Here is a 15,861-nt window from a genome sequence, read left to right as displayed (position 1 = left end):
TTTATTTACATCACAGTTGTATTTTTTTAAATTGTCAGCTGTATTTAAAGAAAGTTTATGCTAAAGTTATGTTTGACTTTGACATATTGTTTAAAATATGTGACTAAGAAATAGTTATTTACTACTTTTTTTCGGTGGGGTCAGTGAAAATTTTGGCAGTGCAAGTAAAAATCGGAACTACTGACCCGATCAGGCCAGTAGAAAAAATCCTTAGCATTGAACCCTGGTGCGTCACGATTACAAACCATTACTGGCACGAAATTCCCAGCACGGAGGCAATCGTGCTGAACCAATTATTTTTAATTAAACATTTTTTAAAAATCCCACACTTTTGATCAGTATTGTAAGACTATGATCTAGTCACCAAGATGTACAGAATTTTAGGCTACAATGAGAAAAGCTGCATAAAGTTACTGTATACAGGAGCACTTACAGGGCTGAAGTCTATGGGGAAATAACAGGACGTCACTTCAAAGAGCTCCTCTACAAATTTACCTGGAAGAAATGAAGACGTGAATCATTAACCAATCAACTTTCTGCTCCGATTTGCAAATTGTCAAGTAAATAAAGATACAAATTAGGGGTGTCAAAATTAATTGTTTCTTCTGTGCACCGCAATGCAGACTCGGACAATTCGGTATCGGTTCAGTAATAATCATAACCGGTTATTACTGACGTCATTTACCTCATATGCGCTCTGTCGCGAGGGAGGCGATCGCGAGTATTTACAACGCTTTAACTACTTAAAACTCATAAACTGTGCACAATTTCACTGTGTGTGTTTGCTGGATCAGTCTTTCACTGACATACACAACAAAAGCCCCTATTTCACAGAGATCGAGAGAATGAAAGTAGCCTACTCCATTTCTTTCTTTCTTTCTTTCTTTCTTTCTCTCTCTCTCACTCACTCACACGCACGCACGCACGCACGCACACACACACACACACACACACACACACACACACACACAGTGGCCCATTTGACCTGCTGGCGTGGCTTTTCTTCTCATCTCGGCTGTTTTACAGTTTTACTTCTGGATACAGAAACGCGTCTGCAGAGTTTTTTCCATCGTGTCTATCATACATCAGCTGTGAGATCGTCGATGAAGCCTGCCACTCAGTGTCACTCATCTGTGAAGAGCGCAGCGCGCAAGAGCCAATCGCAACCGTTTTTGTTGAGGGTGTGACCAATCAAAGAGGTGTAAGAGAACTAGACAAGGATCAGAAATTGAGCTGGATATTTATATTTGTTTATATTATTTGCTAAATGCTCGTGTTGTTTAAAGGTACAGTTTATATTTCTGACTGATTGCATTAAATGACAAAATTGTATTACAAATAATATATAAATATATTCATAAATTTTAATACAAGAACTGCTGCTGTGAATAAAATATAAAACTGTGTATGAAAAGCACCGTGATGCACCGAAATATCGAATTGAAGGCATGATAATCGTAACCGAACCGTGAGACTAGTGTAGGTTCACACCTCTAATACAAATTAATTAAAATACTACATTTCATTAATTATAATACATAATATATTACGGTTTTTAATTTGATCACTTGGTCCCACGTTATATTAGACGGCCTTAACTAATATGTACTTGCGATGAAATTTAATCATTTGTTACAACGCAATTATTATGTAAATAGATGTTTTTACATTGTACTTATGATTGAATAAAGACCTGCATGTAATTAAATCTGCTATTAATTTATGTGCTTACATTTATGATATGTACATTGTATTTATTTTCTGATGTAAATACAAAGCAGTTAAGGCCACCTGAAGCCTCCTTTTCACTGCACATGACAAGCAACAGACCGGAAGTCATTCATTTCCAATGGATAGTAGTCTGGGAGTTGCGTGAAGTTCCGATCATCTAAGTATGCGGGAAAATTCGGATTCGAATTGAGCTGCGGATGCGTTGAAATATTTGAACTCTTGCAACTAGACCGTATGCGACCGGCCGACCGGATGTGATGTATTCCAGTGTTGTTCAAGCAGATCCGTGTGCGCAAGATGAGAAATAGGAATTGATTTTGTTATTTATATATTTTATATAAAAAATATTTTGGTTATTTTGTTCGGTTATTTTGTTATTTTGGTTATAAATGTAAAAAAAAAACATTTCTATTCATAAATGTAAGTAATAAAGTAATAAAAATATAATGCTTCATGTTGTCTCCACATTCCCTCCAATATTTTTAGAGTTTCTAGTATTCATTCATTATTTCATTCAACCATGGAGAATTGCTTTTCCACTCCTTTATTTCGGACACTGCGAGAACAGCTTCTCTCCCATGGTGCACGTCAGAACTTAAAAATTATACTGCCACAAGGGGGCGTATTCCGACAGTCATGTCCAAATGTCGTGTGCAGTGGAAAGGCGGCTTAATTTAAAGTGGGACTGATCAATCTAATAGCATATTAATGGAATTTGAACACAATATATCCATCTGCACTTCCAGGTCTACTAACCGAGATCATAACCCCGGTAAATGATGTTCTTGGCCACCTGGAAGGCCAGCAGGAGGTTGCGTGGATCTCGTTCTCCATCCACTGACTGTACGAATCCAAAGATGAAGTCTGCGCCCAAACCTTTGAGCTCTGAAAAACAAGAGAGATTTCAGAGCTGATGCTTTGCACTGCCTATTTTCTAAATACAAACACAATATTAGAACTGTTTTTGATGATTATCAGAGCAAGGACATTTTTCACATTATTTCCTATCATGTTTTTCTTTTAGAGAAAGTGTTTTTTTCCCTTTAGTTGGGCTGAAAAAAAAAAGCATTTAAAAACTGCTAAGCTTAAAATGATTATATTTCTATAATCTATATATTTTTCTAGTTGGCTACGGAACAAACGACTGTTGTCCAATGACTTAAGTAACGATAAATAACCTAATTTGCCTAGTTAACCTAATTAATGGAGTTAAAGAGCCCCTATTGTGGGTTTTTGAAAATGACCTTCCACGTAGTGTGCAACACAGCTCTAAGTAAAGTGATAAATCCAGCTAAAGGCTCCTACACACCGGGATGATTTTAGTTTGCGTTTATCGTCAGCGTTTTACGAGACGTTTTTCAGTGTTCAAACCCAAGCGCTTTTTACTGGCGTCAAGCAGACGAGTATGCTAAATCACTTTTTTGACGTTAGATGGCGCTGCACAACTTTAAGTTTCTGACATCCGCTTATAACACAGAAGAAGAGGAGGAGAGGAAGTTCACACGTTTGTTTATGAAGTTACTGGTGACTCGAACAAGCATGGATGGTTCAAGCAGCAGCTCCAGCTCTAGTGATGAAGAAATGACTATTGTTGACCAGAGCAATAAGCAGCTCCATGTTCATATCGCCTCTAGGCATCTTTTTCAATTTGCGCTCGCATTGACAGTTTTGCGCTTGAGCGCCTCCAAGTGCCGTTAACGATAACTTCAGCAGCTCTGTGCACGTGAACAAAAAAGTGCCGATCTGATAGGTAGAGAAGGTTTTGACGCCGCGCATCTAAACAAAAAAATGAGCATGAGGCGTTTTTTTTTTAAATGATGCTTTTGCGCCTGGCGTTTTGTGCGTTGGTGTGCATCACACATCACATTGACGTCCTTTAATTAGTTACGAGGCGTTAAACGTCATCGGAAAACGTGAGCAAAAAAACGTCTCGGTGTGCATGGGCCTTAAGACGTATTAGTGTAAACGGGGCCTGAGAGTGTATTTTTCGCGAGCAGGTTTGCAACCGGGGCGGGGTGGAGGATCAGCAATGCCAGCTCAGCATAGTGTTGTCTATTGGCGGCGATTGACAATGGCATCGTCTATCGGCCCAACCCTACTGGTCACTTCAGGTCAGGATAACTATATATGAGAAAATGAGTGCTGTATAGCAGCAGAGAAGAGATTGTAAAAAAATAAAAGGATTTAAGGATGTTGGCAGAGTGGCTTTTTGGTTTCTTTTCTTGTGCATCCCAGCTACTAGCACCCTATCTAAAAGATTTCTTAGCATAGCAGGTAATGTAGTCATTCAACTTCACAATTTGTAATGCTGCGGTGTGTATTTGAACAAAGATGGTTGGATTTGTCTTGATGAGAGAGTTTGAGGTTTATTGTATCACTAATATTCACACCTTAAAGTTTGCTTTGATTTTGTCAGCATTTACGCTTTATCATTGTACACAATCTCTTTAACACTTTATTTTACTTTAAAGAGATGAGATATTTTGTTTCAATCTTTTTTTGAATATTAAAACTACTTGCCTTAATAATGTTGGTGAATTAAAGTGGCTAAATAAAAAATATCTTAATATTCCAAAATGTATTGTTCAAATTTTTCAATAATTATCGATATTGAATGATTTGAAATAAATGATTTTGCAATATCGCCCAGCCCTAATAATTAGTAAAATCGAATGCACTTATACGATCATGCGTCATCATTATGAAGAAAATTATTTAGTTTTTAACACTATTACACTTAAAAATATTTTGAAAAACGTCTCTCAAATGCGGAATTCGCGGCCGCCATTCGCGCAGGATGTCTATTAGCGCGTTTGCATTGACTTAACATGTAAATCACTCGCGCTTGACGCGCGTTCCGCATCTGGTGTGAACGCAGCATTACACTTTACTTCAAATATTTGAAAAACACATAACATTTTCACAGGAGGGCAAATCCTTTTGTCTTCAACCGTACGTCCCTATAAAGGTGAGAACATTTTATACCTTCCTCTCTGGACTCCATCAGACTGATAAGAATGTTGTAAACACATGATCTCTCCGTCACCATCAGGGACTGTTGCAGAGGAATAAAACAGACGAATATTTCAATTGGTTTGTTAATAAAAGTATAAGAATGACTTTGAAGAATGAACTTCGAGAATGTAGATTAGTTAATGTTTATATAGTTACTGCCACTTAGATTACACAGAAATAATGTATATCAGCTTACGGCAAATAATAAAATACTTAGCTAAAGATATTGTGCATCATTTTTCAGAAGTTGCAAGGCTGTATTAATTTGATTACTAAAAACAGTAATATTAAGCAATATAAAAAAACTTAAAATCTCTTTTCCGTTGCGTTATATTAGAAAATGTACTTTTAATCACTCTGGAAACCCTTTTCGTTATGTTAATTTACACATTTGCTATTTATTCATCTTAGTTAACGTTAATAAAAAGGACAATTGTTAGTTCTTGTTAACTCACAGTGACTAATGTTAACAAGGTCAACTTGGAATTTAATAACACATTAGTAAGTGATGAATTATAAGTAATAAATGCTGTACAAGTATTGTTCATTCTTAGAGGAGATTGTTAGTGAACACATTAACTAATGGAACTTGTAAATAAATTGTGAACATAAGTCTTTCGGAAACAATTCTAATATATAAACACGACAATATTTTGATATTTTGTTACATTATAAACGCCTTTATGGTCAGAGGCTTTAGAACAGTAACAAAAAAAATATCTTATATGAGAAGAGGTCAAAGAAAATTTAATTGATTTATACTACATTCAAGCTAAAACAATTACCTGAACGTGAACATCCTGGAAGATGGATTTCAAAATGGACACCGCTGAACCGGGAGGCAGAACGGAGCATTTAGCCTGAAAGAAAAGAAAAATCAATGATCAGATTGCCAATAGAGTCAATAATTACATGCTCATTTAAAAGCAAAAGTGCTCACTCACCAAAGCTTTGAGCCCCCGAAGAACATGTGGAGTGATAACATAGTGATCCTTCAGTCTGTTTTCATAGAACGCTATCAGGACCTCCACTGCAAACACAGAATGTTAGATAAGCCAAACACAGAGCATCATTCTACCTGAGCCCTATACCATACTAACACATTACATTTACAGTTAAAAAAAAAACAGCATTGTTCTATCTGAAGCCTATATAACACTAAAAACATTACCTTTACGATAAAAGAAACAGCAGTTGTGGTTGCTAGAATTTTACAGTAAAAAATACGGTAGGATCGTAAAACAAATGTCTAAAATTTAAGGTAAATTACTGTATTTCCTTCAACAAATATTAATAAAAAATTACCATAATAATAATAACGTTGACAAAAAAAAAAGCATATAGCGTTAAGTGTCAGGCAAGGAATCCAGGGAAAGTGTATTTATGGTTATCAACCCTGTATAGCAGGGGTTCCCAAACTTTTCAGCCCGCGACCCCCAAAATAACAATGCCAGTGACTCGCGACCCCCAATATCCTCTGAGGTGGTTATAAATACAGAAACCTTGCATGCAATGACGCAGACACACCAATTAAATTTGTGTCAGTGCTTAAAATGTGCCAGAAAGTATAACCTGATGTTATAAAATCAAAAAGCATCTGACGCTATTGCTGCCTTAAATATAATGTAATTACCCCAGGGGTCGCAATCCAATAGAACTAGTAACTATAAGCTACTATAGTAACTATATAGTATATAGTAACTATAAACGACAATATTTATTTTCAGTATAGTTATGGATAAAATATGTTAATTCTTATGGTTTCATAAAAATAAATAGATTTTTGGAAATCACCAGGCGACCCCACTTCATTGCCCCACGACCCCTCGGGGGGTCCCGACCCCCACTTTGAGAACCACTGCTGTATAGTAAGGAAACCTACTGTGAAACAGATAAGATTTTACTATAGAAGTCACTGAAATATCTTTTATATATAGTGCCAACTGTATATATGTGTGTGTGTATATTTGTGTGTGTATGTATGTATAGATCCCTTGTGTATTATTCACCCTTCTGTATTACTCCGCCCACACGAGTAACAAGCAGAAGACTACAGTTTGACAAATATTGCTGCTGTTGGACAACATCATGTAATTGAGGCTTTTTTAGTTGAGAATGTAGTTGTTTAGATTGCAACTATGCAGTTCATTTATAAGGATCGTGCCTATTTTAAATATTTATAATTTCTGAGAGAGAGCGCGTTGGCGCCGTCAGCCTGTCATACTGAGCAGAGCAAAGACGGCTGACGTTCCGCCACAAGATGGCGACAAAGACAGCATAATAAGTCCTTAGGGGAGAAAACCAGCAGTTTTTCAACATACGTTTCAAACTACAGCTGAATAAATCATTATAGAACAGGTAAGTGACATTTTAAGTCGACCTCTCTCTTTTGTATTTTGTAGTGCTGTATTAATACCATAGTAATCCGGTAGTGTTTGCTTTGCTCTGGCTTTTTAAGGGTTAATTATTGTGGTCTCCTGATTGCAACAGAAAAATACTGGGAAATATATGTAGACTGATGGCGTTTCATGCTGTTCAGCCTTATAATCTTAAATTGTGAGCAAAATCAGCTGTTTTGTCATCACTTTAAACATTACGCTAGAGAATCATTCATCGTCTTTTCTGACGTCAGCTGCAGATGTGAATAAAGGGCGGAAGAAAGTAGATCTTCATACTCTGTGTTTGATTTTCTTTTTTATATACACTGTTATGTTGGATAACTTTTATGTTGGATGTGATAACTAGAGCTACAAAACTAGTACTTAGCACTGTTCACTTGTGTGAGTGGATTAACAAAAAAAATCCTAATACCATGTTGTCAGTGCAGCACTGAAGGAATTAATTCCAATCAAAAGTAAGTCTTGGGGAATGTCTCACCCTCGCGCTCTGACAGGCCGCTGTAGCATTCCTGCAAAACCTGAGAAAGCAGCTGAACTCCTCTGCCACGAGTCTGAGGCTGAGAGCTGGTCAAACTCACCCTACAATCACAAACATAACATACACACAAATATAAAATAAGGTTTATAATGCATTTCTCACAGAGGACACAAATCACCAATGGAGTCTAATGAAAAAACAACATAAATGCAGACATTAAATTCATACTTTTATTACTGTTAGCACAACTTGTACTTTTATCTAGGGATGCACACATGTATATACTGGGAACATATGTGAAATGTGATGTTGAATGGATGGATGGATGGATGGATGGATGGATGGATGGATGGATGGATGGATGGATGGATGGATGGATGGATGGATGGATGGATGGATGGATGGATGGATGGATGGATGGATGGATGGATGGATGGATGGACTTACCAACGATGGGTTGGTTGGATGGACAAACAGGCAGATAGTTTGGATGGATAAATGGATGGATGCCGATGTTAAAAGATGGATGGATGAATAGATGGGCTTATGAATATTCATGTTTAGAAATGAATGGATGGATACTAAGGTTTACAGATGGATGAATGGATGGATTGATAGATGGATGGATGGATGCTAATGTTTATAGATGGATAGATGGATGGATACTAATCTTTATAGATGAATGAACAGATGGATGGACAGATAAGTACTAATGTTTATAGATGGATACTGATGTTTATGGATGGATGGATATTATTCCAAATGGATATTAATGTTTATGGATGGATGGATGGATAGATAGATGGATATTCCAGATGGATATTAATGTTTATGGATGGATGGATGGATATTATTCCAGATGCATATTAATGTTTATATATGGATAGATGGATGAATATTATTCCGGTTGGATAATAATGTTTATGGATGGATGGATGCATATTAATGTTTATGGATGGATGTATATAGATAGGTGGAAAGATAGATGATATAGAAAACTTTACCCCAATGCTTCAACCAGTTGGAGAACTGTGAACTGCCCGTTCTTGACACCTTAAAAAAATGAAATAAACTGAAGCCTCAGATAAAATATTTGTAAAGAAAATTTAATGATTTCATATGTTTTTATGTCTTGTAATGTCATTTTTTATTTAAAAAAAATGGGTTGTGTGGTTCACATACTACATACTTGATAAAAAAATAAATTTCAATTTTACTCAGTGGGACAAAAAATAGTGCAGATGCAAATACTTATATAGTTAATTAAAAAGAAGCATGAAATTCTGCTAACTTTCATTAAAATAAATAAGATCATTAGTATATAGATTGTTTGTATTTTGGCTTTTAATAAAATTATTTGTATTTATATTTTATGTATTTGTATATTATTATATATCAGGGTTTGAGAGTAAAGTCATTTCTGTAGTCTGTATGTCTGTGCATGAGGCAGAATTGACAACAAAGCTGACTTTGACTTTGAGATCAGACTTACATATAACGTAAACAATTATATTTGAGGATATAAAGCAGGGGTCACCAATTTCTGTCCTGGAGGGCCGGTGTCCCTGCAGGGTTTAGCTCCAACTTGCCTCTACACACCTGCCTGGGTGTTTCAAGTATACCTAGTAAGACCTTGATTAGCTTGTTTAGGTGTGTTTGATTAGGGTTGGAGTTAAAGCCTGCTGGACAATGGCCCTCCAGGAACAAGTTTGGTGACCCCTGATATAAAGTGACTTAGATGCTTAAGTGACTTAAATGACGATTGAGGGATGTACAAATTATTGCATCTCCAAAAGCTATATTTATGAAAGAGAGACAAAATTCTAATTTCAGTTTCGCAAAATAAAAATAAAAGTTATAATATGACTTACAATGTAAAATTGAATTTGAGCTCCAAATTTAATCTTTAAAATATATTATAAATAATGTTCCATTTCCAATCAGCACAACAGATACAAATATAAACTTCATTTGTCTTTCTGTCAAATGAATAAAGAATGATACTGGCAAAGTATAATATCTTAAAAACTCCAGTTATTATTTATTAACTGCATTCGTTAACATACAATTTCTTATGAGTCATCAAATGACTCTTGTTCTAAATATGCCAGCAATTTAGTATATAAACTCCTACTATTATTTTTACATTGAATTAAATTTTACTGGGTGTCTTGTGTAAATCATGTTAAAAATGAGGTAAAGTTGGTTTTACATTCACACATTCGTGACGTTCTCCTTAATAATATCATTTCCAAAAAGTATTTCTTGCAAATACTAAATAGTGAAATCATATTAGCAGCCAATGACTATCAAAGTACAATATTGTTCACAGTCAGTTAAATAGTGCTGATGTTGTTGTTTTGAAGTCATACATGTGATTTCAGACCAACTATCCAAAGTAGCATGGTAAACATATAGGGAGCTTGTTAGAAGTAGTCACTGAACAAATGTGCAAATATATAACTTCACCTCAATGTAATATTTACTGACTTTACACAAAAGTGGCTTTTGATTGTAATTATTAATATTTAGAGGTTAAAATACAGCAAGTTTCCAAGTATTAAAGCAGTTTAATGTAGAACTACAAATAGTACAAATGCACACTGAGGTAAAGTTGGTTTTATATAAACATATTCAGACTTTTTACTTAATATAATTTCACAAAATAATTCTAAATAGAAAAATCATATTAGCAGCCAATGACTATCACAGTACAACATTGTTCACAGTCAATTAAACAGTGCTAATGTTGTTTTTAAGTCATATGTACATCACATTTCACAGCGAATATTCAAAGTAGCAAGGTTAACATTATAGGGACCGTGCCACAAGTTGTCACTGTTAAAAAATGAACGAATGTGGGACTATTTAACCAACTTTACCCCAACACTGAGAGTACACTGCAAGGTTCACTGAAGGTGCTCTGCTAGCAGCCTAGCAGACAATCACCCAAACAGTGAATAAAGAAGACGACGCCATGGCAACTCGTGTTTTGGAGGAATTAACAATCAAATATGTCGTACAATTGTAACAAAGGTTTGCTGTTTGTGTTGAGCGCCTGTCAGCAGCCACAGTATGTGTGTGTGTACAGGATGTGGTGGCTAGCTTTCGGCATTCAGACACAGCATCACACGCGGCTTTTCGGAGAGCTTTATTTTGCAGTCAGCGATCAAAGTGGCGAGAAACGGGGGAGACGAGATAGATTGATGGATGAGATACCTGTCGACGTGTCTGCAGCCTTGCTATCAACCTGTCCGGACACGAATTCTTCCACTAAACCCAGCAGCACATTGTTATCCGCGGCCATCCTGAAGAGCAGCCAGTCAGGGCTTCAAACTGAGCCGCGCATGCGCACCGCAGCCGCGGCGACCGCGACTTATCCTGACAAAACATCTGTTTACAACTCTTTTCTTATGTTTGATGGCTTTTACATTTTGCTTTTTCCAATATGTATTTTAATGTACTTTTTTTGCTTTTTTATTTTTTCATTGTTAAAGATAATTATTTTGTCCATTTGGTATTGTATGTATGCATATATTGTATATACTGTTTTGGCCTTTATAAAAATAAGAAAACTCTCTGTTTTCATTTTATTTAGTAAAAACACAACAAGAGTAGTTTTTTTAAAAATTCACATACATAAAAATTCAAGCAATCGCCTCACAGCAAGAAGGTCGCTGGTTAGAGCCTCGGCTGCTCAGCTGGGTCAGTTAGCATCTGTGTGGAGTTAGCATGTACTCCCCGTGTGGGCGTGGCTTTCCTCGGGGTGCTCCGGGTTTCCCCCACAAGTCCAAAAACATGCGGTACAGGTAAATTGGGTAGGCTAAATTGTCTGTAGTGTATGGGGGAGACTTTTATAGACAGACCATTTAGAAACAGGTGATTAATAATTATATGAATGTAAACTTTTGGATTTCATACAGCTGCCCCCCACTTTTAAAATGTCCACAACGCCCCTGTGTGTGAATAAGTGTGTATGAATGTTTCACAGTGTTGGGTTGCAGCTGTAAGGGCATCCGCTTTGTAAAACATATGCTGGATAAGTTGGCGGTTCATTCCGCTGTGGCGACCCCAGATTAATAAAGGGATTAAGCCGACAAGAAAATGAATGAATGAATTAAAAAAATCTATAAAAATACAATTTGTATTGTTTTGATAATAATTTTATTTCTTATATTTGAAAATGATGAATTTCGAGACCAGTCCTTTGAAAGTAATGTGTAATTCTTTGGCTTGTTAGTGTAAAATTGAACAGTTAATGATGTAATTTTGCTTTTCAGTAGATTCAGTTTTGCAAATAAATTGTTGTTTTTTGTCTTTTGCGTTTATTATTAACACAATCGAAATGAGGGGTTGGTATTAGTTCAAAGTGACTTCTGTATGGAAATTCAAATAAAAATTAAATATAAATAAATACATTTGTCAAGCACTTTAATGAATATATATATATATATATATATATATATATATATATATATATATATATATATATATATATATATATATATATATTTAAATAATTTTAGTATCTGATGATTCATTTGCTCCTTTCAGGCTGAAACGCAGGTGGGAAACTTGTAAATTGCAGTCAGAGATTTAAAAAAATTAGTGGAGATGAGAACCTCTGGTTCAATATAATTCGTGAGAACTTCCTGACACTAATAACTGGTCTCATAAAATGTCAATTATTTTTGTTGTTGTTGTTGTTATTTTAATTGTATCATAGCATAGATGTTTGTAACTTTTAAACTTACTTTTACCAAACGTTGCACAAGAACAATATGCACAAGCAGAATATGCTGAAAAAGTACAAGAACTCTCACAGTAGGCTACCAATGAATGCTTGCCAGAAGCAATGACATGCATAGCTTATATGTTAAATAGCTTCATTGCAGGCAAATACACTCACTTTCAATCTTAAAAGGATAATTCACCCTAAGCTGAGAATTCCCTTAAGCCAGGGGTGTCAAACTCAATTCCTGGAGGGCCGAAGCCCTGCACAGTTTAGTTCCAACCCTGCTCCAACACACTTACCTGTAGGTTTCAAACAAGCCTGAAGGACTCAATTAGTTTGATCAGGTGTGTTTAATTAGGGTTGGAACTAAACTGTGCAGAGCTGAGTTTGACACCTGTGCCTCAAGCAATCCAAGATGTATGTGACTTTTTTTTTCAGTGGAATATCAAAGACAGTTTTGACTATATCTGGACTTTAAGAGTCAAAAAAGGTTTAATGATTCCACTTAAATCTTTTTTAAATGTTCTACTAAACGGAAGGTTTCCGACATCTTGGATGACCTGATGGTAAGTAAATTCCCTTTTAAAGGACGGACAGTTCACCCAAAAAATGAAAATGAGGTCATCATTTACTCACCAACTACTAGCTTCAGACCTTTCTAATATTGAACACAAAAGAAGATGTTTTGAAAAATGTCGGAAACCAGTAGCCATTGACTTTAATAGTATTTTTGTTTCTACACTGGCTAGTTTTCAAGATTCTTTAAAATGTCTTCTTTTGTGCTCAACAGAAAAACAAACTTATAAAGATTTGATGGTGAGTAAATGGCGAGTAAACTATTAAGGTAAAGTTGGTTTTATATTCATAGCTACATTAGTTCAGTGACAACTTATTTTGTTCACCACAGTACTTTAAATATTGGGTTACATTTGAGTTATTGGGTTACATATTACATGAAAGTTTGACTTTAAAATAACATTTAGCACTAATTATTTGACTGCGAACAATGTTGTACAGGGTGGGCCATTTATATGGATACACCTTAATAAACGAATTGGGAATTTGTACAAGAAAACAATGGTGTGCTTGGTTTAAACGTAACTTTATTCTTTCATGAGTTATTTACAAGCCCCCTAACATATACTAATGTGCCATAAACAGGATGTATATATCACCAACCATTCTCATTTTGTTAAGGTTTATCCATATAAATGGCCTCTTAAACATTAAGGTGAAAGTCTGAATGTGCAAATATAAAACCAATTGTGTGTGTGTGTGTGTGTGTGTGTGCGTGTGTGTGTGTGTGTGTGTTAACCATATACAGTAAATTTGCTCAATAATGTTAAAGATATTAACGAACAAACCCATAAAATTACTGTAGCCTTATTTTCCAACGGAGTTTGAAGCTTCCTCTAGAGCATAGATATATACACTAGATATCGCACAGGGACCCTGAGCATGCGTCAATAGCGCCGCCACATTGCTACAGTGCTCCCAGGACAAATGTCATTCAACCGCACTAGACAAGTGTTATTACGTGAAGATGCGGGACTTTAGCGCTGTCTACGGGTGTAGTAACGACCAAACAAAGACAACAAAGCACAAACTAAAGGCAGAACAATTTATAGGTAAGATTAAGTTTTTTACGTTTTTGTGAGTTCTGAACTTTAGTGCTAATCAGGTAACGTTATTGATGATAATACAGTCACTTACTGCATTCACCATAAGGCAAAGTTGCTCCAACTCACACAAATACTCGGCTTATGCTAGTTTTGTTTAATAAAATCAGCAAACAATGCAAAATAAATATGACAACGAGATGCTGCGTTGCCAGAAACTTGTATTATTGTCGGCTAGTGAACGAGTGCGATCACTGATCAATGTTCGTAATTTAAAAAAAAAAGCATACTAACATCCAGGAAAACTCCCGACACACACACACACACACACACACATATATATATATATATATATATATATATATATATATATATATATATATATATATATATATATATATATATATATCCAGGTGGATGCTGCACACTGGTGGTGGATGAGGAGATCCCCCCCCCCCCCCATTGTGTAAAGAGCTTTGAGTGCCCAGATAAGCACTATATAAATGTAAGGAATTATTATTATTATTATTATTATTATTATTATATCTCTGGCTTTGGATGGCCACAGTCCTCCTCTGTACCTTGGTCCCGCATTCATTTCAAAGGAGCGCTACCCTGTTCCAAAATGGCGGCTCTATTTACGCATTCCTTCCGATAGACAACAACAGGGTAGGAGACATCTAATGTATATATCTATGCCTCTAGAGCAGCGGCTCTGGTGGAGTCACATGTCTAGAGCGCGCATGCGCAGAAAACACCAGTAACGTGAACTAGTTGGAAACATCAGTAGGGGGAAAAGGTGGACTAGCGAGAGATAAAGAACTCAGGCAGGCTTTGCGACGCCTAGATGTTTTGATATACTTTAAACCGAGCACGGAGCAGCCTGTAAATCTCAAACACTAGTCTTGTTAGTGTTGTTTTGTCCTCTTCTAGTGGATTTACGAGTTAAAGCTCGTGTTCCGGCTAACTTAGCTGCTGTAAGTTAGCTCGTGGGATAAAGCCAGAAATAACTAAACGCGAGTCTCGTGCCAGATCACCGATAGATCATCGCGAGCTGGTAAAGTTTTTACTTCTGGTCGCTTTTTTGCATTGGAGGCTTTTCTTTAATGCACAAACTGTTCGTATATCACTTATAACGTCACTACTTGTACTTTGTAGTAAAGTTACACTTTCCTTTCGCCGGATCTAATGATAATAAAGCAGGAGTGTAAATAAATAGCTGTTGTCTTGAGATGTGGCCTGCGTTTGATTGACAACCATGGGAGGATGCGTGGGGCGCGAGCGCGCGGAGACACGGGGACGCGGATCGAGGACGCAGAGGAAACGTGGAGGTGAGACGCTAATTCAATTAAACTCAGTTTTAATTAACGTTGTATAGCGCTTTTTACAGTAATTATCCTGCCAAAGCAGCGTATTGCACATTATTACTACACCACAGTCAAGTTGTTGAGGTACAGTTGGTTTTAAATTCTGTCATTCGTTCAGTGACAACTTGTGAGTCCCTATATGTTTACTAATTGAGGTAAAGTTGGTTTTATATTCGCACATTCGTTCATTTAACTGTCTCTATAATGTTTACCACGCTACTTTAAATATTCAGTCTGAAATGGCAAGCAGGTATGACTTCAAAACAACATCAGCACTGTTTATACTGTAATAGTCATTGGCTTCAAATATAATTTAACTATTTAGAATTAACACAATACTTTTCTGAAATTATATTATTAAGGAGAATGTCTGAATATCCGAATATAGACCCAACTTTACCTCAATTGTTTACTATTGTACTTTGACTATTCAGCCTGAAAGCTCATGCAAGTTTGACATCAAAACAACATTAGCAGTATTTATTTGACTGTGAACAATGTTGGACTTTGATAGTCA

At 36.1% G+C, this 15,861-nt stretch overlaps 3 protein-coding genes across 17 annotated transcripts in view; 1 reads left to right on the top strand and 2 right to left on the bottom strand.

Moving 5' to 3' along the window:
• The window catches only part of mms19 (MMS19 homolog, cytosolic iron-sulfur assembly component), a 43,500-nt gene extending 32,526 nt beyond the window's left edge, over nucleotides 1-10,974 (bottom strand). For 10 of the 13 annotated variants that reach the window (XR_015503521.1, XR_015503522.1, XR_015503523.1 and 7 more), the window contains exons 1-8: nucleotides 10,843-10,974; nucleotides 8,628-8,676; nucleotides 7,624-7,724; nucleotides 5,691-5,776; nucleotides 5,532-5,606; nucleotides 4,717-4,786; nucleotides 2,488-2,616; nucleotides 434-495 (exon numbers count right to left, since the gene is read on the bottom strand). Coding sequence is in view for 7 of the 13 variants with exons in the window: in XM_087275199.1 (XP_087131325.1) it covers nucleotides 434-495; nucleotides 2,488-2,616; nucleotides 4,717-4,786; nucleotides 5,532-5,606; nucleotides 5,691-5,776; nucleotides 7,624-7,724; nucleotides 8,628-8,676; nucleotides 10,843-10,930 (660 nt within the window). In the remaining 6 variants the exon portion in view is untranslated. 13 annotated transcript variants of the gene reach the window in all.
• Nucleotides 1-15,861, bottom strand: part of frmpd2 (FERM and PDZ domain containing 2) — a 451,768-nt gene that overhangs the window by 135,771 nt on the left and 300,136 nt on the right. The gene's annotated exons all lie outside the window — the stretch shown is intronic.
• The window catches only part of ubtd1b (ubiquitin domain containing 1b), a 40,281-nt gene continuing 37,155 nt past the window's right edge, over nucleotides 12,736-15,861 (top strand). The window contains exons 1-2 of one of the 3 annotated variants that reach the window (XM_087275367.1): nucleotides 14,737-15,034; nucleotides 15,178-15,308. In XM_087275367.1, coding sequence (XP_087131493.1) covers nucleotides 15,236-15,308 — 73 coding nt within the window. In that variant the 5' untranslated portion in view covers nucleotides 14,737-15,034; nucleotides 15,178-15,235. 3 annotated transcript variants of the gene reach the window in all.

The sequence above is a fragment of the Danio rerio genome, chromosome 12 (assembly GCF_052040795.2).
Source record: "Danio rerio strain M-AB ecotype USA chromosome 12, GRCz13ab, whole genome shotgun sequence".
Classification (NCBI taxonomy): domain Eukaryota; kingdom Metazoa; phylum Chordata; class Actinopteri; order Cypriniformes; family Danionidae; genus Danio; species Danio rerio.
This window is presented reverse-complemented; position numbering and strand designations above follow the sequence as displayed.